Below are 24,065 nucleotides of genomic sequence, written 5' to 3' on the forward strand. Positions count from 1 at the left end.
TAAGTGCCGGTCCCATGTTTCTTGAGCTGAAATAAAAGATCCCAGAAATGTTCCATACGGAGCAAAATATTGTTTTGGAGTATTTCTGTAATAAAGCCCTTTCGTGGGGAAAAAAAATATTCTAATTGGCTGCGCCCCTGCCCAGTCGTGAAATCCATAGATTAGGGCCTGATTTATTTATTTCAATTGACTGATTTCCTTATTTGAACTGTAACACAAAATCTTTTAAATTGTAGCAAGTTGGATTTATATTTTTGTTCAGTATGTGAGAATATTTTTGGTTGACAAATCTTTACACAATTTCTGATATCACCTTTTATTTTCTTGTATAAGTAAAATGTGAAATATGCCTCTACTACCATTAATTCGTTAGACTTTCTCGCTGACCAATATGGCTGCCATTTTCAACCCTTTCTGGAACTTTGAGTTTGACAATTACTTCTATAGGCTGTCTATGGTTGATGTACTATAGACAGCACACACACCATTGTTACACTACAATATACTTTTGCATTGTTGTAAAAACAATTGTGATGCATACTGCCCATTTCAAATGGGGGTAAGAGGAAGAAAATACCATTTTGTTTTCCAATAATGATCTTTATTTTTTCAGTTTTAAATAGGCAAAAAATAAAATACATGTAAATAAAATGAAACGGTGATCGTACATATAGCCACATGTGCAAATCAGTAAGTGTACATGTTACTGTAAACCATCTCTGAAGCCCACCAGGTAGGATAAACTAGATCACGATACCATCTTAAAATAAAAATGTTCCTCATTCTTAAATATCCTGAGAAAGTTAAATTAAGCCAAATTAGAATAAAATGCAACATCCAATATTGCTGACACACACACACACACACACCTGTTTGGACATTCATGATAGTACACCCAAGCAGCACACACAAAATAAATAAGCAAAAACAAAAGTGGCTGCCATTTTCGTTCCCAATTCCCACTGCTTGCTGACTGATACTGCCACAACATATTGAAGAGATACAATCTTCCTACAGAAACCCACCAACATCGACCCCAGGACATTTGAAAGCATTCTCTAACAAAGACTACAGGCATAATTCTCAATGAAAGGAGAATAAAATTGCAAACGTAGCTAATTATTAAGCTGCTAAACCCATACAGCTAACTTTTTTTTCTCTCCATACAGTTGGGCCCCACCAAAGACTGGTTGAGGTCTCTGGCTCCACCCTGCTTCGCAGAGGGGAACCTTGATGAGCAAAGGGTCTCTTGAGGAGATTCTGTCCAGATGCAGGAGAAAAGGTTGCCGCAGCACCGTTGGGCGATTTAGAATCACACACTCCACTTTCAAACGACAGCCGTAACTATCTGAGGTGGTGTTCTCTAAGCCAGCGAAACGCTGTTAAAATGTTCAAACTGGGTTTGGGCCACAGCTCAAGCTCAACCTGGGGCCCCCCAGACAGAAGTCATTAGCGTTTCCATGATCACAATTTTTTCTAAATTCAATCAAACCAGTATGGCGACAAGAGCAACGGTCCATCTAAGAGAAATTTAACGTGTCCAAGATGTCTGACATGCAGAAACACCCATGTTGCAAAATGTATCGTCCGTTTTCCCTCGCACAAAAATTTAAGGGTGGAGAAAACACAGAACCTCATCTTGGAGATAAATAAGTTCTGCTGTGTCAGTCACCATGACAGGCGGAGAAGTCTTCAGTCACCTGTTCAGTCAATGAAGTCTATAGGTGAGTGAACAAGAGAGGCGGCAAGTTGAAGGGAAACTTAACAAGTGAGAGATCTAACTTATGGGCCTGATTTACCAAGTGTTTTCACCAGCGCAATGTTGACACCTGTTTTTTTTAACAGGTAGTCAAACAAGGACAAAAGGTAGCATGTCATTTTTTGCTTTATTTTAGTCAATCCTTTCAGAAAATAACAGGTGCAACCTTTGCACTGGTAGAAAACTGAGCACATCAGGCCCAGCCTAAGTGTTCTTGGATTCTGAGAAGAAACTGAGGGGGAGAACCACTTGCCATCTGTGGATAGAAAAAGTGAGAGGTTTAAAATATGTGAAGTAGTCCTTTCAGAACTGTCTCTCCTATGGGCGGAGAGGTCAGGGAGCGCATGCGTCAGCCGTCCAGGTTCACATTTGGGACGCGTCACGACTCCTCTGTCCCAGAGTCATCTTCATCATAGCAGCAATCGTCTTCATCCTCCAGATCCTCATCGTCATAGTAATCGTCATAGAAGAGGTCGGAGCCCTCGTCAGGTGGCGGGGCGCGAGTGCGGACACAGTATTCGGCCAGCGTGGTGGGGACCTTCACCCCGTCGCGTTCCGCCTCAGCCTTAGTGGCCAACACCTGCTTCCTGAGAGACAGTGAGATAGAGAGGGTGAAGTGTGTGTGTGCTGTACTCTCTGTCCTTGTACTTGTGGTATGTATGCATACTACACTCTGTCCTTTGTGTGTGTACCTACCGAATGATCTCTGCGTACTCTCTGTCCTTGCCCTTGCTGTCTCTCCACTTGCGGTACATGACGGAGGCATCCACATTGGCCGGGGAGAAGGTGTTGGGCTCGTTCAGCAGAGAGATTACACTCAGAAGGATGGTCCTACAGGAGCCACACAGAGGGTTTAATGTCAGAAAGAAGCATCAAGCAGTTTCTATCAAAGTAAGCTGGTTGACTCATTGATCCTGCTTTGTGGGATACAGGCGAGGATATTTCTGCAAAGTACGATTTCGGAAATATGTTAGCCTGTCGATGTTGATATAAACCTAAAATGGTGCTGGTAAAAATAAGACCTACAACTTAAATTAGAACTGACAAAGATGACTTATAGTATTCCACGTAACTGGGTCAGACAGAAAATAAACCAAAGTGTAACAGGAGTTCTGTGCATGATCCAGGAAGTCCTGGAGAGGTTCCACTGAAGCCAGATGGACATGTGTCATGTGATCTGAGTATGAGTGACACAGCACAATGGGAGAGAGCGGAGCATAGAGGAGAGGGACAGAGAAAGAGGGGATGAAAAGGGAGCGTGATAGATGGAAGGGAGAGTGATATAGTAAGCAGAGGGAGAGCAGGGGTGTATTAATTCCGTCGATTCCGTTTCTTAAACGGAAGCAAACCAAATGAATCAGGGAGGGACCTACCTGAATTTGTCAAATAGAAATTCTCGTTTTGCAAATGTTTGGTAATGGGAGAAGGTCACAGAGGAAAAAATGAAGCAGAAGGGAAGGAAAAGGTACAGAGAGAAGGGGATGTGGGGTTAGAGAACATGCTGAGATGTGTACCTAACATTCTGGGTAGGGTTCCACCTCTCAGAGGGCAGCTCCCCACTCTGAGGGTCATCAACCGGAGGGTGCAGAATGGATATACACACGTCCCCATTCTAACACAAGGGAAAAAATGAATACACAAACAAGTTCATGTTCACAAATGCAGGTGTGACTAGGATTAGGCCACATAAAAAGATGGAGAGAAATGTAGATTAACACCACAAAATTTGTCTGAAAATTAATTACATGGAGTAATTAATTGGCGCAGTGGTCTAAGGCACTGCATCTCAGTGCAAGAGGCATCACTGCAGTCCCTGGTTCGAATCTAGGCTGAATCACATTCAGCTGTGATCGAGAGTCCCATATGGCTGCGCACAATTGGCCCAGCGTCATCTGGGTTTGGCTGTCATTGTAAATAAGAATTTGTTCTTAACTGACTTGCTTAGTTTAATAAAGGTTACACAATGTATTTTTCTAGAATTGGGTCAGTGATCTCTTCTTACCTCATAGATGTTGGGGTGCCACATCTTGGTGAGGAAACGGAAAGCAGGTGGTGAATAGGGGTAGTCAATGGGGAACTTGATACGAGCCTGTGGGACACAGGGAGAGAAGCAAATATGTCAGCAACATGTCCTAACATGCGTCTCTGGGGCCTAAATTACCTAACCGGATTCAATAGTAATCCTGATGTTGCAACCCAGTGTTGTGTAGACCATACTAGAGAGCAACAACAGCGTGACCCAGAAACAAGTTTGACACTAAACAGTACTGCTTGTCACTGCAGGCTGCATCAATAGAATGCAGATGCGATGTTACGTTTTTCACGGGCCTACTATTAACGGAAGCCAACAATGTCCATTAGTAATGGTGGCTAGCTAGCAAACAAAATAAATGAGGAAAATAGCATTTGAGTATGTAACATATTTGCAAAACAAGCTGACATACCTATGCGTCGAACTTACCTTGAAATACCCTCCTTCATAGTGAGTGTTAGGAGGTCCAAAAATGGCCACTTCCCAATTGTATAAATCTGCCTCGTCCACCAATGTTATTCTGAAGCCCTCGACTGGCTCCTCTTGAAGGCTCTTCATTTCTAACATTAATGCTTTCTGTGAGCTTGCTACGTGAGTAGGACCATGTTGCGCCATGGTAAAATAGCTACTCTAGTCAACCTCGTTGTTTACTCGAACACACGTAACAACCTAGCTAGCCACCTGATTCTGCAAAACAAAAAAAACGTTTTCTTTGTTGCGATTTCGCGATGCGGACAAATGCTAGTTAGCTAACCTTTATTTTGCTTCAGGTGGATGGATTTGTTGTGAAAACACACAATATGTTTTATCTGGCTAATTATCTTTATAAAATAGATGAATTTATAAAAACTCATACTAGAAATAAATGTTTTGGTATTTCAGTAGTTAGGCTCACCGACCTAGCTGACTGCCGTGGAGCTAGCTAGTAGTTAGCATCTGGCGCTAGCTATTGATCAAATGAATATTAAAAAAACGGTTACTTTGCTACTGATAGTTATACTAAAATAATTAGTTTTGGACCAGCCAAAGTCTATAGAACATGAATAATTATTCACCAACGATATTTTTCAACTGCGAACGTCTGTGTCCCTGCTGGCTAGCAATGCGAGGAGTGAAAGCAGTCTCCTCCTCTCCTCTCAAAACGTTCAATAAGATTGCAGTGCCGTCTGGGAAATGAAGTTCCAATGAAATATCGGACTTAAACTTCTCATGTCAGCATTGCAAAATTTACCAAAAGGTTTCATGATATACATTTTATTCACCGTGTTTATTGTACAAGTATTCCAATGAATTGTGTATAGCAATGTATTTACGACTCATTCATTGTTTTCGAGTTTTTAAGAACTACACTCACTGCATTTCTGGAAAACAGTCAAATGGTGTGACGTTACAACAACACGAATGTTGTTTGTTTTGATGTTAAGTGCCTTGCTTGGCCTTTTCGATGTCAATTTATGTGTAAACTAAAATATCTCTATACGAAATACTTATAGATGGGATGTAGTGTGCGGATTTCATTGATCATAATAAAATACTTGAGAAAAGAGTTGTATTTCACCATCCCCCATTCTGCTCCAAACGAAACGACCAATCAGTTTATAATATGACGCATACAAACTGCGTCGGTGCTCAATGCAAGTCCCAGTGGTTGGCTTTAAATATACCTGAGAATTAAACAAATGCGAACAAAATCAATATAAAGGTTATTAGGAGAGGATCCCTTCGTTGTTTAAGTTAAATAATGATGTTTATATTTTTCTTAATGTTTTTTTCCCCTCAAATACAATACAGTTGTGTGCTGCGAACACAAATAATAATACAGGTCCTATTTACGCGACCAAGAAGAGAACGGACCACAACAATTTGGGAACTCTTTTGCCATGGGTCCAAAAAAGCATCGTCGGTCCCGTTCTGGCTCTCGTAGTCGGAACCGGGATCGAAACAGGTCCAAAATAAGCAGATCACAATCACCCGAAGAGAAGAGAGGCCGGAGTCGGTCCATTGATCGGAACATAAAACCCCGGAGAATTGCGCGTTCTGAGAGCGGAAACTCGAACAGCAGTGGTGGATCTACGAGGCGACAAGGACAGCGGCCCCGTAGCAGAGACCATCCCGGATCGAGAAGCGACTCAGACAGCGACAAGAGACGTAAACTGAAGGGCAAATCAAAAGACAGATCCAGGTAAACGTTACAGGTTAAGCTATATGAAATAAAAATGTACTGTGTATGTAGTACGCAAAAAAATGGCCCACATACTGTATCTGCAACTATACGTTTTTCTATCCATCAGGTCTGACTCAGATGATCCAAAGGGGAGGAAGAAAAGAGAGAAGAGCAGAAGAGAAGACAAAGGAGAGAAGATGATTGGCAGGAGCCAGTCCCAGTCCGACTCAGGGTCTAGTGCGGACCGGAAGAGTTCGAGGGACGGGGGGAACAATGACCGGGAGAGGAGATGGCGGAGGAGTGCAGACAGAGGGAGCAGAAGCCCCAGCAGAGAAAGGGAACGACAGATGCGGGAGAGAACGAGGGACAGGGAGAGAATGAGAAGCCGAGACAAGGACCCAAGGAAAAGTCGAGACAGAGAAAGAAGCAGCCGGAGGAGTGAAGACCGTGGGAGAAGAGAAGGAAGCAGAGGGAAGGACCAAAGGGACAAAGAGCGTAATAGACGTCGCTCTGGATCCTCTGACTCGTCTAAGAGCTCTGGGTCGGATGGCGGGGCCCGTGGAGGCAGCCCGGGGTCTGGAGAGGCCGGTCCCTCTGTACGAGATGAGAAGAAGAACCAGAGAGAGATGTTGAAGGCCCTGGAGACCCCAGAGGAGAAGAGGGCCAGACGACTGGCCAAGAAGGAGGCCAAGGAGAGGAAGAAGAGAGAAAAGATGGGCTGGAGTGAGGAGTATATGGGCTATACCAATGCAGACAACCCCTTCGGAGACAACAACCTGCTGGGCACCTTCAAATGGCAGAAGGTAAGACAGGGAGAGGAGAATGAGCACTTGAGAAATGGGTGTATGGGATATGGGACTATCAACCTCCTGCTTTTAGAAGTGCAGTGGTTATCAGACCTAGACTAAACAGCAGACTGATACAATGGTTACTCCATGAATATCAGTCTGAAAGAAGTCGCTGTAAAAGAAAATGCAATAGTCTCTACAAGGCAGAATTTGAAAATAAAATATTTATACTTTTTTTACCGGTTGTACATGCTGTTGGTCCTTTTTGGCGGTAGGGGGTGGAGATAAGGTTTCCACAGGAAAGTGTTTACCTGACTTTTTGCGGAGCCGATAGGTTCTGTCACTTGTATTATCAATCTGTTGTCACATTACACGTGATGCACAATATGTAAACAATAGCCGAAACACGTTTCCTCGCAATCAGCTGGAAGTGTTTGCCATTCGGTTAGGCTCGGCCACATTGTGCAAGTGTTTGTCACGTGCTAATTGCGTCAGTATTGAAAATAAAATCCGGAAATACAAATGATCTACAGAACAGCGTACTGAAGGTTGAGTTGATAACATTATTCTGTTGGTAATTTTGTCTCACATTCCTACCAGCAAAAGGAACAACCACATGGATAGCCAATACTTTTATTCAGCATTCTGACTTGTAGAGGTCATGAAATGAAACTTTCCTGGTCAAAATGCTCATTTCTGCCCGACTTAGAATTCTATTAAATTCAACGTCAGGTCTTCAGGCTTCATCAGACAAGGCTCTGAGGAATTTGTGTATTTCTGTATGTTGTTGTTGTGGTCAGGCTCTGGACAGGAAGGGCATTGGCCATCTGGGGGAGAAGGACCTGAAGGACAGGAACAAACGTATCCAGGAGGAGAATCGCAGAGAACTGCAGAAGGTATGCTTCTATGCAACACAAGTTTTCTGGGTCTGCATAATATATCAAGGATAGTTGAAATCGGTGTTAAATTAAGTCCACAGAAGTAACAAGTAATGGTAGACCTACCAATTAGTTATAGTGATTTTACTGATATCAATTTTGTTAATGAATTATTATGTGATTAAAACTCGTAATTCCATGACCAATTTGGCAAAGGAATTACCAAAAAATCTGGAACGGAATTACTGCAACTGAATTGGCTACAATGGGAAATCATAATAGTCACCTGCTTGGGTCACCTGCTACTGTCCTCTCTTCCACTGACATACTGTTATGTTCAGCTCATAACTGTTTTTTTTGTCTTTCTTGTGGTCAAACCCAGTGTTACAACAGTCTGAGTCTGGACAACCCCTCTCTCTTTCTCTCTAGTTAATGTCACCTCTCCCAGGTCTTACTGACACCTACCCATGAGCCCCTTCTCTTTCCATGGACACTGGGCGTCCATGGACTTTTAAAAGTAGTTGAACCAAATCTGAATCTATCATAGACGTATGTTTCATAAGTTTGGATAGCACAGTACTGAGTACTCTACATTGAGTAGAGCACAGTAGAGTGTACTAAACTGAAAGAAATGTCCCTTATTCAGGACCCTGTCTTTCAAAGATAATTCGTAAAGATCCAAATATCTTCACAGATCTTCATTGTAAAGGGTTTTAACACTGTTTCCCATGCTTGTTCAATGAACCATGAACAATTAATCAACATGCACCTGTGGAACGGTCGTTAAGACACTAACATCTTACAGACGGTAGGCAATTAAGGTCACAGTTATGAAAACTTAGGACACTAAAGAGGCATTTCTACTGACTCTGAAAACCCCCAAAAGAAAGATGCCCATGGTCCCTGCTCATCTGGGTGAACGTGCCTTAGGCATGCTGCAAGGAGGCATGAGGACTGCAGATGTGGCCAGGACAATAAATTGCAATGTCCGTACTGTGAGACACCTAAGACAGGCTACAGAGAGACAGGACGGACAGCTGATCGTCCTCGCAGTGGCAGACCACGTGTAACAACACCTGCACAGGATCGGTACATCCGAACATCACACCTGCGGGACAGGTACAGGATGGCAACAACAACTGCCCGAGTTACACCAGGAACGCACAATCCCTCCATCAGTGCTCAGACTGTCCGCAATAGGCTGAGAGAGGCTGGACTGAGAGCTTGTAGGCCTGTTGTAAGGCAGGTCCTCACCAGACATCACCAGCAACGATGTCGCCTATGGGCACAACCCCACCGTCGCTGGACCAGACAGGACTGGCAAAAAGTGCTCTTCACTGACGAGTCGCGGTTTTGTTTCACCAGGGGTGATGGTCGGATTTGCGTTTATCGCCGAAGGAATGAGCGTTACACCGAGGCCTGTACTCTGGAGCGGGATCGATTTGGAGGTGGAGGGCAATCTCAACGCTGTGCGTTACAGGGAAGACATCCTCCTCCCTCATGTGGTACCCTTCCTGCAGGCTCATCCTGACATGACCCTCCAGCATGACAATGCCACCAGCCATACTGCTCGTTCTATACGTGATTTCCTGCAAGACAGGAATGTCAGTGTTCTGCCATGGCCAGCGAAGAGCCCGGATCTCAATCCCATTGAGCACGCCTGGGACCTGTTGGATCGGAGGGTGAGGGCTAGGGCCATTCCCCCCAGAAATGTCCGGGAACTTGCAGGTGCCTTGGTGGAAGAGTGGGGTAACATCTCACAGCAAGAACTGGCAAATCTGGTGCAGTCCATGAGGAGGAGATGCACTGCAGTAATTAATGCAGCTGGTGGCCACCAGATACTATCTGTTACTTTTGATTTTGACCCCCCCTTTGTTCAGGGACACATTATTCCATTTCTGTTAGTCACATGTCTGTGGAACTTGTTCAGTTTATGTCTCAGTTGTTGAATCTTGTTATGTTCATACAAATATTTACACATGTTAATACGTTTGCTGAAAATAAACGCAATTGACAGTGAGAGGATGTTTCTTTTTTTGCTGAGTATATATTATACTCTACTGTACTAAACTCTACTGTACTGAACTCTGCTGCTCTGTATTGTACTGCATTGTATTCTACTGTGATGTCCAAACTTGTGAAACTGTGCTGTAAATGACATTCGTATCCATATTTATGCATTTCTGTGTAGTACAGATCAGGGACCCATGATGTAATTCTGTTACGGTAATGGGTATAAATCCATCACCGGGTATAAATCCACTTCACTTACTGTAGTTCAATAACCAAAATAGATTTTTCAAACGCAAGGTGCCATGTCATAGCTGATAGCAGACATCTTTTAATCTTAATTCGGAGAAGATATTTAACATCGTTTTTGAAAAACGTTGGTCGCATAAAAACCTTATGGTTACATCTGCACAATTCTTCCACCAAACTCGTTTTTGTTCATTTTTCAGTGGAAATTGTTAAAAGTAGCCCTTGTGCATAGAGTTGTGGTTTGAAAATCTTTTAAATCAGTGTAGTTTTAACACAAAATGGGGTTGGGACCATATAAAGTGTTACATTTGACTCCAACGAAGTCATGCAATTTTACTGTAGGACAATGTGGAGTGAGAGAGAGAGAAAGCCATGCAAGAGCAGGACCTGTGTTTGTGTGTAACTGTGTTTGTGTGTCTGCCTGTGTTTAGGTGAAGCAGCTGCGTCTGGAGAGGGAGCGAGAGAAGGCCATGAGAGAGACCGAGCTGGAGATGCTGCAGAGAGAGAAGGAGGCAGAGCATTTCAAAACCTGGGCGGAACAAGAGGACAACTTTCACCTGCACCAGGCCAAGCTACGGTTAGTGGTGCCACCTTCATTACTGTCCCTCTGTATACCCTGACCCTCAATAACCTCTCACATGCAGTGCATTCAGAAAGTATTCAGACCCCTTTCCCCACATTTTGTTACGTTACAGCCTTATTCTAAAATGTATTAAATTGTTTCTTTCCCTCATTAATCTACACACAATACCCCATAATGACAAAGCAAAACCGTGTTTAAAAAAAACAACAACAAATGTATTAACAATGAAACTGAAATATCACATTTACATACGTATTCAGACCCTTTACTCAGTACATTGTTGAAGCACCTTTGGCAGCGATCACAGCCTCGAGTCTTCTTGGTATGACGCTACAAGCTTGGCACACCTGTATTTGGGGAGTTTCTTCCATTATTCTCTGCAGATCCTCTCAAGCTCTGTCAGGTTTGATGGGGAGCGTTGCTTCACAGCTATTTTCAGGTCTCTACAGAGATGTTCGATCGGGTTCAAGTCCGGGCTGTGGCTGGGACACAAGGACATTCAGAGGCTTGTCCCAAAGCCGCTCCTGCGTTGTCTTGACTGTGTGCTTAGGGTCATTGTTCTGTTGGAAGGTGAACCTTCGCCCCAGTCTGAGGTCCCGAGCGCTCTGGAGCAGGTTTTCATCAAGAATCTCTCTGTACTTTGCTCCTTTCATCTTTCCCTCGATCCTGAATAGTCTCCCAGTCCCCGCCAGTGAAAAAAACATCCCCACAACATGATGCATGATACTGTCACCATGCTACACCCTAGGGATGGTGCCAGGTTTCCTCCAGACATGACCTTGACATTCAGGCCAAAGAGTTCAATCTTGGTTTCATCAGACCAGAGAATCTTGTTTCTCATGGTCAGAGTCCTTTAGGTGCCTTTTGGCAAACTCCAAGCGGGCTGTCATGTGCCTTTTATTGAGGAGTGGTTTCCGTCTGGCCACTCTACCATAAAGGCCTGATTGGTGGAGTGCTGCAGAGATGGTTGTCTTTCTGGAAGGTTCTTCCATCTCCAAAGAGGAACTCTAGAGCTCTGTTAGAGGGACCATCGGGATCTTGGTCACCTCTCAGACCAAGGCCCTTCTCCCCCGATTGCTCAGTTTGGCCGGGCGGCCAGCTCTAGGAAGAGTCTTGGTGGTTCCAAACTTCTTCCATTTAAGAATGATGGAGGCCACTGTGTTCTTGGGGACCTTCAATGCTGCAGAAATGTTTTGGTACCCTTCCCCAGATCTGTGCCTCTACACCACCCTGTCTCGGAGTTCTACGGACAATTCCTTCGACCTCATTGCTTGGTTGTTGCTCTGACATGCACGGTCAACTGTGGGACCTTATATAGACAGGTGTGTGCCTTTCCAAATCCTGTGCAATCAATTGAATTTACCACAGGTGGACTCCAATCATGTTGTAGAAACATCTGAAGGATGATCACTGGAAACAGGATGCAGCACCTGAGCTCGATTTCGAGTCTCATAGCAAAGGGTCTGAATATTTTTTGTTGTTGTTGATGAGGATTTTTTTTATTTAATTCATTTTAGAATAAGGATAACCAAATAAAATGTGGAAAATGTCAAGGGGTCTGAATACTTTCCGAAGGCACTGTGGTTCCATTCATTCACTCAAAAACAGCCTGGTCCAAAAACAACACCTCACTGCTCCGGTGTCTGCCGATGTGGATTAGTGTGTAGCCCTCTAGCTAATAAATGTTTGTGTGTTTAGGTCTAAGATCCGTATCCGTGATGGCCGTGCTAAGCCCATAGACCTTTTGGCTAAGTACATCAGTGCTGAGGATGACGACCTGGCTGTGGAGATGCACGAACCTTACACCTTCCTCAACGGACTCACCGTCACTGACATGGACGACCTGCTTGAAGATATCAAGGTGTGTGTGCTTACTGTCTTTCTAGAATAAATGGAGCTTGTTGGTTGAGAAATTGTGGTGTGTAGAGGAAGAGAGTGTTTGTTTTTTGTGTGACCCTGTGTGTTTTCTCCGTAGGTATACATGGAGCTGGAGCAGGGGAAGAATGTAGACTTCTGGAGGGATATGACCACCATCACGGAGGATGAGATCAGCAAGCTCCGGAAACTGGAGGCATCTGGAAAAGGCCCAGGTGCACCACCTCAACCACTCATAGGCCCAGCTACATGGACATCTCAGTATTGTTCTCTCTCTCATTGGCCCATTTTCTGTCTTGGCTGTCCACCATCAACCTCTATATTTTTTTACGCCTAGGCATTTCTCCCCTTGTCTCTTTCTCCTAGGGTGTGTCGGAAATGGCACCCTGGTTAAAAGTAGTGTAATATATAATTAGGGCATAGGGTGCCATTTCTGGTGCAGCCCTAGTCTGTCTACTGATGTTTACTGTTTAGTTGACCGTCTCTCTGTTCTCCAGGTGACCGTCGTGATGGCATTAACACGTCAGTGAGCACCGATGTTCAGATAGTGTTTAAGGGAAAGACGTACAGCCAGCTCCAGGCGCTGAACCTCAACATGGAGACTAAGATCCGAGCTGGGGGATCCAACCTGGACATAGGCTACTGGGAGAGCTTGATGCAGCAAGTCAGGGTCTTCATGGGCCGAGCACGGTGAGGACCGGTTGATTGCGTGTAGAGCATGGTGCTTGCAACGCCTGGGTTGTGGGTTCGATTCCCACTGGGGACCAGTACAGGCAAAAGTACAGAAATGTGTCCACTTGCTACCATATGCCGCTCGGGATAAGTGTCTGTTAAATGACTAAAATGAAGAAAACAAATGTCAACCCCTATCTGTGTTGTAGGTTGAGAGAGAGGCACCAGGACGTGTTGCGTCAGAAGCTGTTCAAGCTGAAACAGGAGCAGGGAGTGGAGAGTGTGCCTCTCTTCCCGATCATCAAAGAGGAGCCTGAGGACGAGGCTGTGTGAGTACGCGCACGCACACCGTCAACCTCTTTCTACGCGCGCTCGCACACACGCGCTCAGGTACACAGGGTATGACCTTTGCCGCCTCTGTTTTTCATTCACAGGACCGAGAGCGGGAAAGACACTCCCTCAGAGGTGCCTGGACCCTCCTCTTCCATCAATCAAAAGAGAGATGCAGAGGAGAAGGATGAGCAAGTGGCGGGCCCATCCACGGAGGGAGACGGGGAGAAAGAGGGGGATGGAGAGGAGAAGGGTGAGGTGGTAGAGGCTGTTCTGACAGAGGAGGATTTGATCCAGCAGAGCCAGGCAGAGTATGACTCTGGCCGCTACAGTCCCACACTGCTGCTTCCCTCAGAGCAACCGCTGGACACACACACCATCACACCTGACGAAGACACACACAAACTACACCTCTCACGCAGACAGCTCGCCGTCACAGGTAAGAGGCTTTACACACCCATATTCGTACATACACAAAAACACTCAGACATTCTTACAAGGCCTATCTCTACCCATTGTCCTGTTAATCCATCTTTCTCTCTCTGCTCACCCCTTGTTCTCCAGGTGATGCCAATGAGAATGCAGAGGATGAGTTTGTGCGTCGCGCCAAACAGGGCATGGGCGGGGACGAGGCTCAGTTTAGCGTAGAGCTTCCCCTCACAGGGAAGATGTACCTGTGGGCTGATAAATACCGTCCCCGGAAACCTCGCTTCTTCAACAGGGTCCACACAGGCTTCGAGTGGAACAAATATAACCAGACCCATTACGACTTCGACAACCCTCCGCCTAAGATCGTCCAGGGCTACAAATTCAACATCTTCTACCCGGACCTGATCAACAAACGTTCCACACCGCAGTACTTCCTAGAACCCAGTCCCGACAACAAGGACTTTGGGGTTCTGCGGTTCCATGCGGGCCCACCATACGAGGACATTGCCTTTAAGATCGTTAACCGCGAGTGGGAGTACTCTCACCGCCACGGGTTCCGTTGTCAGTTCGCCAACGGGATCTTCCAGCTGTGGTTCCACTTCAAGAGGTACCGCTACAGAAGATAGAACCAGCTGAGTTTAGAACCTCAACAGTCCAACACCAGCCTTGGGCCTGGAACCCAATCCGGACCAGGAAACTCACACTGCCAGGTTTTAACCATAGAAATGGAATGTATAGATCAGACATCACATCAGTTGGGATCATCAGTAAGGTGTTCTAGCGGTTAATGTTTAGTCTGAAGGCCTAAAAAAAATTTTTTTACACACTTTGGATCTACTGTGTTTTTATTGGTTATCTTAGTGTTAACCTTTCTCCTTGCTATTACTACGGCAGCCCTGCCCATTCTGTTGTCACAAAGAATGGTTTGTATTTTAGTTTGACCAGATAGGCTTTCAATGTACCTGTCTCTGAAATTACATATTAAAGATTTTTTCCCGAGCTGTCTTCCATTTGTTGCCATCAGAGCTGTGAGGTAAAACATTCTAATAACAAAACATTTGACAAGATTTCAATTTTCCTAGGAGTGGCATTAACTATGTCTCATAATCAGTCAGGAAGAGGATGTCAACAAATCACAAGATAGTAAACTGTCCCTTTTACCATTGGCTAAGTGTAACGTTGACCTATTTTCAATCTTAGGAACAACAGCTGTTCGATTTAGGACTAATTAACCCCCAATGTGAGCTCTTTCTTAGCAAGTCCACTCCTGCTCCAGATTGAAACCAGTCATGCCTGTTGACTATTCTATACACACACATTGGAGATGCCAAAAACAGTTCAGGTAGAAAGAGTTTTAATAACGTAAACAACACTGTTACAGTACAGTTAACAGGATCCTGAAAATGCACTTTAGGCTAGTGACCAATCCTCAAAAAATGTATTTTGTTTTTTTAGATGCTCCGACCTGAGGTATAACAAAGCACAACCATGTTTTTCCATATCTCTAAGGTCTCCCATGTATGAAATGGATGGTTGTGTAAAAATATTTTACTGCACAAGGGGTTACATTTATAGATATTGTGACACCATTTGACTCAAACAGTGCAGAATAATGCCTGGCTGCAGGGGTAACCCAATATGGCAAGCTCTGATACTGATCAAATCTTTAATACAAGTCAATTGTCTGCCCAAATACACAAACAGCATTTGGATATCTTAAATAACTTTTATAATAAAGACCTGTAAACACAGATCCATACAATAGGCAGAAATAACTATCAAGAATCCTGATGAATGTAAACTTTGCTTTTTGGTAGCTGTTCAATAGACAACTTTCCATGTCAAATTTACTTTCATTCAGTGCTGTATGGTACCGCCTGGCAAAAATACATACAGTTAAACATTTTATGTTGTGGCTATTGTAATCGCTCTAAGGAAAACAAGTGGGCTCTGACATCCAAATAAGATGTTTTGAGGTCAAAGGTTCTGTAAAGGTTCCCTAGTCTTGCAATTAAGTCAGAGGGCCATCACAGATTATCTTTATATTTGGTCTCAAATCCAATATGGCTGCCATAATAACATTTGATGGAGGTTAAATCACCTGTAAATATTACTTTTGTAAATGAGGCCTTTTTTCAGAATTGTGTACAACACTCATGCCTATAAAGACTGTTGGTGTAAATACTTTTTTGTGTGTTTATTTTACCCCCTTTTTACCCCCAAATTCGATCTTGTCTCATCGCTGCAACTCCCCAACAGGCTCGGGAGATACAATCTTCAGCAAAATCATTCGCAAGGAGATTCCTGCAAAAATATTATTTGAAGAAGTGCAAAGGGGCCCCCTCCGAAACATGACCCGCCAAACCGCGCTTCTTAAAATCCGCCCGCTTAACCCCTGTCCGAGTAAACATTGTTCAACTGACGACAGAGGTCTCCCTGCAGGCACCCGGCTTGCCACAAGGAGTCGCTAGAGCTCGATGAGCCAAGTAAAGCCTGGGATCAAACCGAGATCTGTAGTGACGCCTCTAGCACTGCGATGCAGTGCCTTAGACCACTGCGCCACTCGGGAGGCCATGTAAATACATTTGATTCTGAATCCAATATGGCCAACATGATTACACTCAACACCTTTGCCCACAAATAAGTAGCCCTTGTTCATTTTGTATTGCGTTATTCTAAAAGGGTTTCATACAGCTCTTGCTATATTTATGAGTGGCACTGCCATGCCTCTGTGGTGTCTGAATAGCCGAAGCCAACTAGTTTTTCAATGTGTGATCATGTTTTAATCTCATTCACACACTTACAGCATATCAACAATGGGCAATTACACAAAATGTAATAAGCCTTTCAAGACACAAGCACACAGTAGCGTGCTTTCTATTTGGGGTTTTAGGCTGGGTTTCTGTATAAGCACTTTGTGACATCTGCTGATGTAAAAAGGGCTTTATGAATACATTTGATTGATTAGAAAATATGTTAATGTCATTATTTGACAGTTACAGAACACCTATCTGTTCTAATTAAAATGATTTTCCCAAAGAAAACTTAACTTTCATCCTTTGCATACTGTTCAGTCACAGTGAGTGCTGAATACACTCAAAATATGATCCATTTAGTTGGAACCAAAATTATTTTCCAATCATTCTGAACTGAACCCATATCTTCTTTGTTCCCGTCTGACCAAAAAATAAAGTTCTGAACCAGTTCGAACCCATATAGTTCCTTTTTGTAATTTTTGTAACCTGTGAAATCAACATAGTTTTTACAGAATAGATCATTCATTTACTCAACCTATTAGCACAGCTAGAGAAGCTTGCTATGGAACGAGATGCAACAGAAATTTCACAGATGGGGAGAGAGAGGGGTGGACATGGAGGGGGCTTGGCTTGAAAAGCTGAACATCATGACGTGAACTGGAATGTGATTAGGCTATTACTAGCATTATCATTTCACCGAATTATAGAATAATGAGGACATAAGGAATATTTTTGGTACAAAAAGGTTCTCAAGATTTGAAAATAACGGTTCTGTTCCAGAACACAAGAGATCACTTTAGTTCCGGGTTCTGTTTCCATTTCTCAAAATGGGGGTGGGGAGAGAATAAAGTTGAATAAAAAACAGAAGAGAAAAGAGAGAGGATATCAGTCTGACTCACAGCTCCAAGTCTGGGGGTGGGGATGTCACAGCTGTACATCACCAACTTCACAAAGGACAGTTCCACGGTTACCGATGTCCAACACGCTGTACGCACACACCACAGAGAGGTCCCTTGGACACAACAACACAGTGCATTAAAGACACATTAAAGAGAAACTCTCACATGCACGTACACACACACACACACACACACACACACACACACACACATAGATACACTAACACACAAATCAAATTTTATTGGTCACATACACATGTTTAGCAGATGTTATTGCGGGTGTAGTGAAATGCTTGTGTTTCTAGCTTCAACGGTGCAGTAATATCTAACAATTTTACAACAATACACACACATTTAAAGTAAAGGAATGGAATTAAGAATCAATAAATATTTGAACGAGCAGTGTCGGAGCGGCATAAACTAAAATACAATAGAATATCAAATCAAATCAAACTTTATTTGTCACGTGCGCCGAATACAGCAAGTGTAGACCTTACCGTGAAATGCTTACAAGCCCTTAACCAACAGTGCAGTTCAAGAAGAGTAAAGAAAATATTAACCAAATAAACTAAAGTAAAAAATAATAAAAAGTAACACAATAACGAGGCTATATACAGGGGGTACCGGTACCGAGTCAGTGTGCGGGGGTACAGGTTAGAGGTAATTTGTACATGTATGTAGGGGTGGAGTGACTATGCATAGACAATAAACAGCGAGTAGCAGCAGTGTTCAAAAGAAAACGGATGGGGGGTCAATGTAAATAGTCTGGTGGCCATTTGATTAATTGTTCAGCAGTCTTATGGCTTGAGGGTAGAAGCTGTTGAGGAGCCTTTTGGTTCTAGACTTGGTGCTCCGGTACCACTTGACGTGCAGTAGCAGAGAAAACTGTCTGGGTGACTGGAGTCTCTGACAATTTTATGGGCTTTCCTCGGACACTCATATTATATAGATCCTGGATTGCAGGAAGCTTGGCCCCAGTGATGTACTGGGCCGGGCCGTACGCACTACCCTCTGTACAGTCAGATGCCGAGCAGTTGCGTTTGGACCATGATAGATCGTTGGTGATGTGGACACCAAGGAACTTGAAACTCTCGACCCGCTCCACTACAGCCCCGTTGATGTTATTGGGGGCCTGTTCGGCCCACCTTTTCCTGTAGTCCACGATCAACTCGTCTTGCTCACATTGAGGGAAAGGTTGTTGTCCAGGCACCACACTGCCAGTTCTCTGACCTCCTTCCTATAGGCTGTCTCATCGTTGTCAGTGATCAGGCCTACTACTGTTGTGTCATCAGCAAACTTAATGATGGGGATGGAGTCATGCCTGGCCGTGTAGTCATGAGTGAACAGGGAGTACAGGAGGGGACTGAGCACGCACCCCTGAGGGGCCCCCATGTTGAGGATCAGCGTAGCGGATGTGTTGTTACCTACCCTTACCACCAGGGAGCGGCCCGTCAGGAAGTCCAGGATCCAGTTGCAGAGGCAGGTGTTTAGTCCCAGGGTCCTTAGCTTAGTGATGAGCTTTGAGGGTAGTATGGTGTTGAACGCTGAGCTGTAGTCAATGAATAGCATTCTCACATAGGTGTTCCTTTTGTCCAGCTGTGAAAGGGCAGTGTGGAGTGCAATAGAGATTGCATCATCTGTGGATCTGTTGGGGCGGTATGACAATTGGAGTGGGTCTAGGGTTTCTGGGATAATGGTGTTGATGTGAGCCATGACCAACCTTTCAAAGCATTTCATGGCTACAGACTTGAGTGCTATGGGTCGGTAGTCATTTAGGCAGGTTACCTTAGTGTTCTTGGGGACATGGACTTTGGCGGTCTGCTTGAAACATGTAGGTATAACAGACTCAGACAGGGAGAGGTTGAAAATGTCAGTGTGTCAGCGTATACTCGGTGTACACGTCCTGGTAATCCGTCTGGCCATGCGACCTTGTGAATGTTGACCTGTTTAAAGGTCTTGCTGCAGAGAGCGTGATCACACAGTCGTCCGGAACAGCTGATGCTCTCATGCATGTTTCAGTTTTACTTGTCTCGAAGTGAGCATAGAAGTTATTGAGCTCGTCTGGTAGGCTCGTGTCACTGGGCAGCTCTCGGCTGTGCTTCCCTTTGTAGTCTGTAATAGTTTGCAAGCCCTGCCACATCTGACGAGCGTCGATGCCGGTGTAGTACGATTCGAACTTAGTCCTGTATTGACCCTTGCCTGATGGTTCGTCGGAGGGCATAGCGGGATTTCTTATAAGCTTCCGGGTTAGAGTCCCGCTCCTTGAAAGCAGCAGCTCTTTAGCGCAGTGCGAATGTTGCCTGTAATCCATGGCTTCTGGTATGTACGTACAGTCACTGTGGGGACAACGTCATCCATGCACTTATTGATGAAGCCAGTGACTGATGTGGTGTACTCCTCAATGCCATCGGAAGAATCTTGGAACATATTCCAGTCTGTGCTAGCAAAACAGTCCTGTAGTTTAGCATCTGCTTCATCTGACCACTTTTTTATAGGCCAAGTCACTGGTGCTTCCTGCTTTAATTTTTGCATGTAAGCAGGAGGATAGAATTATGGTCAGATTTGCCAAATGGAGGGCGAGCTTTGTAGTAAAGGTGGTCTAGAGTTTTTTTCCCCTCGGGTTGCACATTTAACATGCTGATAGAATTGAGGTAAAACTGTGTTAAGTTTACTTGCGTTTAAAGTCCCCAGACACTAGGAGCGCCGCCTCTGGATGAGCATTTTCCTGTTCGCTTATGGCGGTATACAGCTCATTGAGTGTGGTTTTAGTGCCAGCATACGTCTGTAGTGGTATGTAAACAGCTACGAAAAATACAGATGAAAACTCTAGGTAGATAGTGTGGTCTACAGCTTATGATGAGATACTCTACCTCAGGCGAGCAAAACCTTGAGACTTCCTTAGATATCGTGCACTAGCTGTTCTTTACAAATATGCATAGGCCCCCGCCCCATGTCTTACCAGAGGCTTCTATGCTGCCGATAGAGTGTATAACCCGCCAGCTGTATGTTATTAATGTCGTCCTTCAGGCACGACTCAGTGAAACATAAGATATTACAGTTAATGTCCCGTTGGTAGGATATACACTACCGTTCAAAAGTTTGTGGTCACTTGGAAATGTCCTTGTTTTGAAAGAAAAGCTACTTTTTTTGTCCATTAAAATAACATCAAATTGATCCGAAAAACAGTGTAGACATTTTTAATGTTGCAAATGACTATTGTAGCTGGAAAAGGCAGATTTTTTATGGAATATCTACATAGGCGTACAGAGGCCCGTTATCAGCAACCATCACTCCTGTGTTCCAATGGCACGTTGTGTTAGCTAATCCAAGTTTATCATTTTAAATGGCTAATTTATCAAGGTGAGACCTAGATGCAGACACAGGAGGCAGATGGTTGGAGTCTTACAATGTTTATTAAGCCAAAGGAGTAGGCAAGAGACTGGTCGTGGATAGGCAAAAAGGTCAAAACCAGATCAGAGTCCAGGAGGTACAGAGTGGCAGACAGGCTCGTGGTCAAGGCAGGTGGGTACAAAGTCCAGAAACAGGCAAGGGTAAAAGAAAACAGCAGGCGACCGGGAAAACCGCTGGTTGACTTGGAAACATACAAGACAAACTGCCACAGAGAGACAGGAAACACAGGGATAAATACACTGGGGAAAACAAGCGACACCTGGAGGGGGTGAAGACAATAACGAGGAAAGGTGAAACAGATCAGGGTGTGACATAATTGATCATTAGAAAACCCTTTTGCAATTATGTTAGCACAGCTGAAACTGTTCTTCTGATTAAAGAAGCAATAAAACAGTCCTTCTTTAGACTAGTTGAGTATCTGGAGCATCAGCATTTGTGAGTTCGATTACAGGCTCAAAATGGCCAAAAACAAAGAACTTTCTTCTGAAACTCTTCAGTCTATTCTTGTTCTGAGAAATTAAGGCTATTCCATGCGAGAAACTGCCAAGAAACTGAAGATCTCGTACAACGCTGTGTACTACTCCCTTCACAGAACAGCACAAACTGGCTCTAACCAGAATAGAAAGAGGAGTGGGAGGCCCCGGTGCACAACTAAGCAAGAGGACAAGTACATTAGAGTGTCTAGTTTGAGAAACATACGCCTCACAAGTCCTATAGTGGGATCTTCATTAAATAGTACCCGTAAAACACTCGTCTCAACGTCAACAGAGAATTGCAAAGAAAAAGCCATATCTCAGACTAGTCAATAAAAATAAAAGATTAAGATGGGCAAAAGAACACAAACACTGGACAGAGGAACTCTGTAGACCCTGCCATATACCGCTCGTGTCTGAGCCGTTGTATTGCGACTTGTCTTTGTACTGACGTTTTGCCTGTTTGATTGCCTTATGGAGGGAATAACTACACTGTTTGTATTCGGCCATAATCCCAGTCACCTTGTCATGGTTAAATGCGGTGGTTCACACACATACCGTGCAGACACGAGCCACGTAGGACACCACCAGTTTGCTGTTGAAGTCATACTCCACAGCAGTCTCACTGACGAACAGGTAGACCTTGTCATCAACACCCGCTGACCTGCTCTCACACTCTGGAATCTGGGCCATGGAGATGAAGTTGGGCTCTGGGAAATAACAATATAGGGAGATATCAACCTAAAGACTTTAGCCTGGTCTCAGATCTCAGATTTACATAAGTATTCACACCCGAGTCAATACTTTGTAGAAGCACGTTTGGCATCGATTACAGCTGTGAGTCTTTCTGGGTGAGTCTCTAAGAGCGTTCCACCCATTTAATGCACATTTGTGGCCTGCTGGAGGTCATTTTGCAGGGCTCTGGCAGTGCTCCTCCTTGCACAAAGGCGGAGGTAGCGGTCCTGCTGCTGGGTTGTTGCCCTCCTACGGCCTCCTCCACGTCTCCTGATGTACTGGCCTGTCTCCTGGTAGCGCCTCCATGCTCTGGACACTACGCTGACAGACACAGCAAACCTTCTTGCCATAGCTCGCATTGATGTGCCATCCTGGATGAGCTGCACTACCTGAGCCACTTGTGTGGGTTGTAGACTCCGTCTCATGCTACCACTAGAGTGAAAGCACCGCCAGCATTCAAAAGTGACCAAAACATCAGCCAGGAAGCATAGGAACTGAGAAGTGGTCTGTGGTCACCACCTGCAGAACCACTCCTTTATTGGGGGTGTCTCACTAATTGCCTATAATTTCCACCTGTTGTCTATTCCATTTGCACAACAGCATGTGAAATTTATTGTCAATCAGTGTTGCTTCCTAAGTGGACAGTTTGATTTCACAGAAGTGTGATTGACTTGGAGTTACATTGTGTGGTTTAAGTGTTCCCTTTATTTTTTTGAGCAGTGTATATTACGATTGAGGGATACTACAGCGTGTAGTATAGTATTCTACAGTATACTACAAAATTCTACAGTAAGTGCCACACACGATCAAGGGATACTACAGTGTGGAGTATAGAATTCCACAGCAGCATATTCCTATTCATGGTCCTGGGGACCCAAAGCATTGCACATTTTAGTTTTTGCCTTAGCACTACAAACCTGATTCGAATCATCAAAGCTTGATGATGAGTTGATCATTTGAATCAGCTGTTTAGTGATAGGGCAAAAACGCAAATGTGCACCCTTTTGAGTCCCCAGGACCAGGATTAGGAAACACTGTTCTACAGTAGACTACAATATTATATATTAAGCACTGTACGATCAAGGGATCCTACGGTGTGTAGTATAGTATTCTACAGCAGGGATGGGCCACAAAAAAATCTGAACTCATGAGGGTGGCCAGTTGCTCACTGGTCTGCGTACCCACATCCATACCCCTGCCCCCTCACCACCATCACATTGCGAGCGAAACATTTTAGTGGCCTCCCTCTTGACAGCGGAGATATATATTTTTTTACATTTTAGAGTTAATTTAGTGCAATTCTACACATTTTGCCATGGGGTGTAGAGAAAATGTTATAGTTTTTTAAAACAAATTTGCTGCAATTCGAAACATTTTGCTATGGGGCGGAGAGAGGATTTTGCAATTATATAACTCATTTTCTGCAATTCTACTCATTTTGCCATGGGGCAGAGAGGAACATTTGCTATTTTACAGCTATTTTCCTGCGATTCAATTTTTTTTCTCCATAGGGTGGAGAGAAATGTTTGCAGTTTTTTAATATGATATCTGACAGACTGACTAACAAAATAAAAACAGACAATGAGCAAAATGTTACAAAACATTTTTGAAACAATTATGGAAGGTATGCTGGAGAGGATACTGTTCTCATTCAAATTTGCACTTTGCTTCCACCTGCTGGTGTGCAAGGCTCCGATGAGAGCAGAGTAAAGGCTGCAAGAGCTGATTCTGTTGGTGTAACAATGACCTGCCACTGGCATTAAACAAAACATGCGTGTCCATGTATGTTGATGATTTAACCATATACGCATCAGCAACCACAGCTAATGAAGTCACTGAAACCCTTAACAAAGAGTTGCAGTCTGTTTTGGAATGGGTGGCCAGTAATAAACTGGTCCTGAACATCTCTAAAACTAAGAGCATTGTATTTGGTACAAATTAATCCCTAAGCTCTAGACCTCAGCTGAATCGGGTAATGAATGGTGTGGCTGTTGAACAAGTTGAGAGACTCAATTACTTGGC

At 44.1% G+C, this 24,065-nt stretch overlaps 2 protein-coding genes across 2 annotated transcripts; one reads left to right on the forward strand and one right to left on the reverse strand.

Annotated features, from left to right (window-relative positions):
* Positions 1–584: 584 nt before the first annotated feature.
* LOC120020173 (ubiquitin-conjugating enzyme E2 R1) lies at positions 585–4,919 on the reverse strand. Its single transcript, XM_038963659.1, has 5 exons — positions 4,221–4,919; positions 3,762–3,848; positions 3,274–3,371; positions 2,456–2,590; positions 585–2,346 (listed from the first exon to the last, which is right to left on the reverse strand). The coding sequence occupies exons 1-5, from the start codon at positions 4,404–4,406 to the stop codon at positions 2,139–2,141; spliced, it is 714 nt and encodes a 237-aa protein (XP_038819587.1). The 5' UTR covers positions 4,407–4,919; the 3' UTR covers positions 585–2,138.
* A 688-nt stretch (positions 4,920–5,607) lies between these two features.
* LOC120020174 (cactin-like) lies at positions 5,608–14,768 on the forward strand. Its single transcript, XM_038963660.1, has 10 exons — positions 5,608–5,973; positions 6,083–6,758; positions 7,544–7,639; positions 10,312–10,457; positions 12,162–12,324; positions 12,439–12,553; positions 12,836–13,028; positions 13,220–13,339; positions 13,445–13,779; positions 13,905–14,768. Exons 1-10 carry the CDS (start codon positions 5,672–5,674, stop codon positions 14,393–14,395), a joined length of 2,637 nt encoding a protein of 878 aa, XP_038819588.1. The 5' UTR covers positions 5,608–5,671; the 3' UTR covers positions 14,396–14,768.
* The last annotated feature ends 9,297 nt before the right edge of the window (positions 14,769–24,065 follow it).

This window comes from Salvelinus namaycush, chromosome 25 (assembly GCF_016432855.1).
Source record: "Salvelinus namaycush isolate Seneca chromosome 25, SaNama_1.0, whole genome shotgun sequence".
Lineage (NCBI taxonomy): Eukaryota > Metazoa > Chordata > Actinopteri > Salmoniformes > Salmonidae > Salvelinus > Salvelinus namaycush.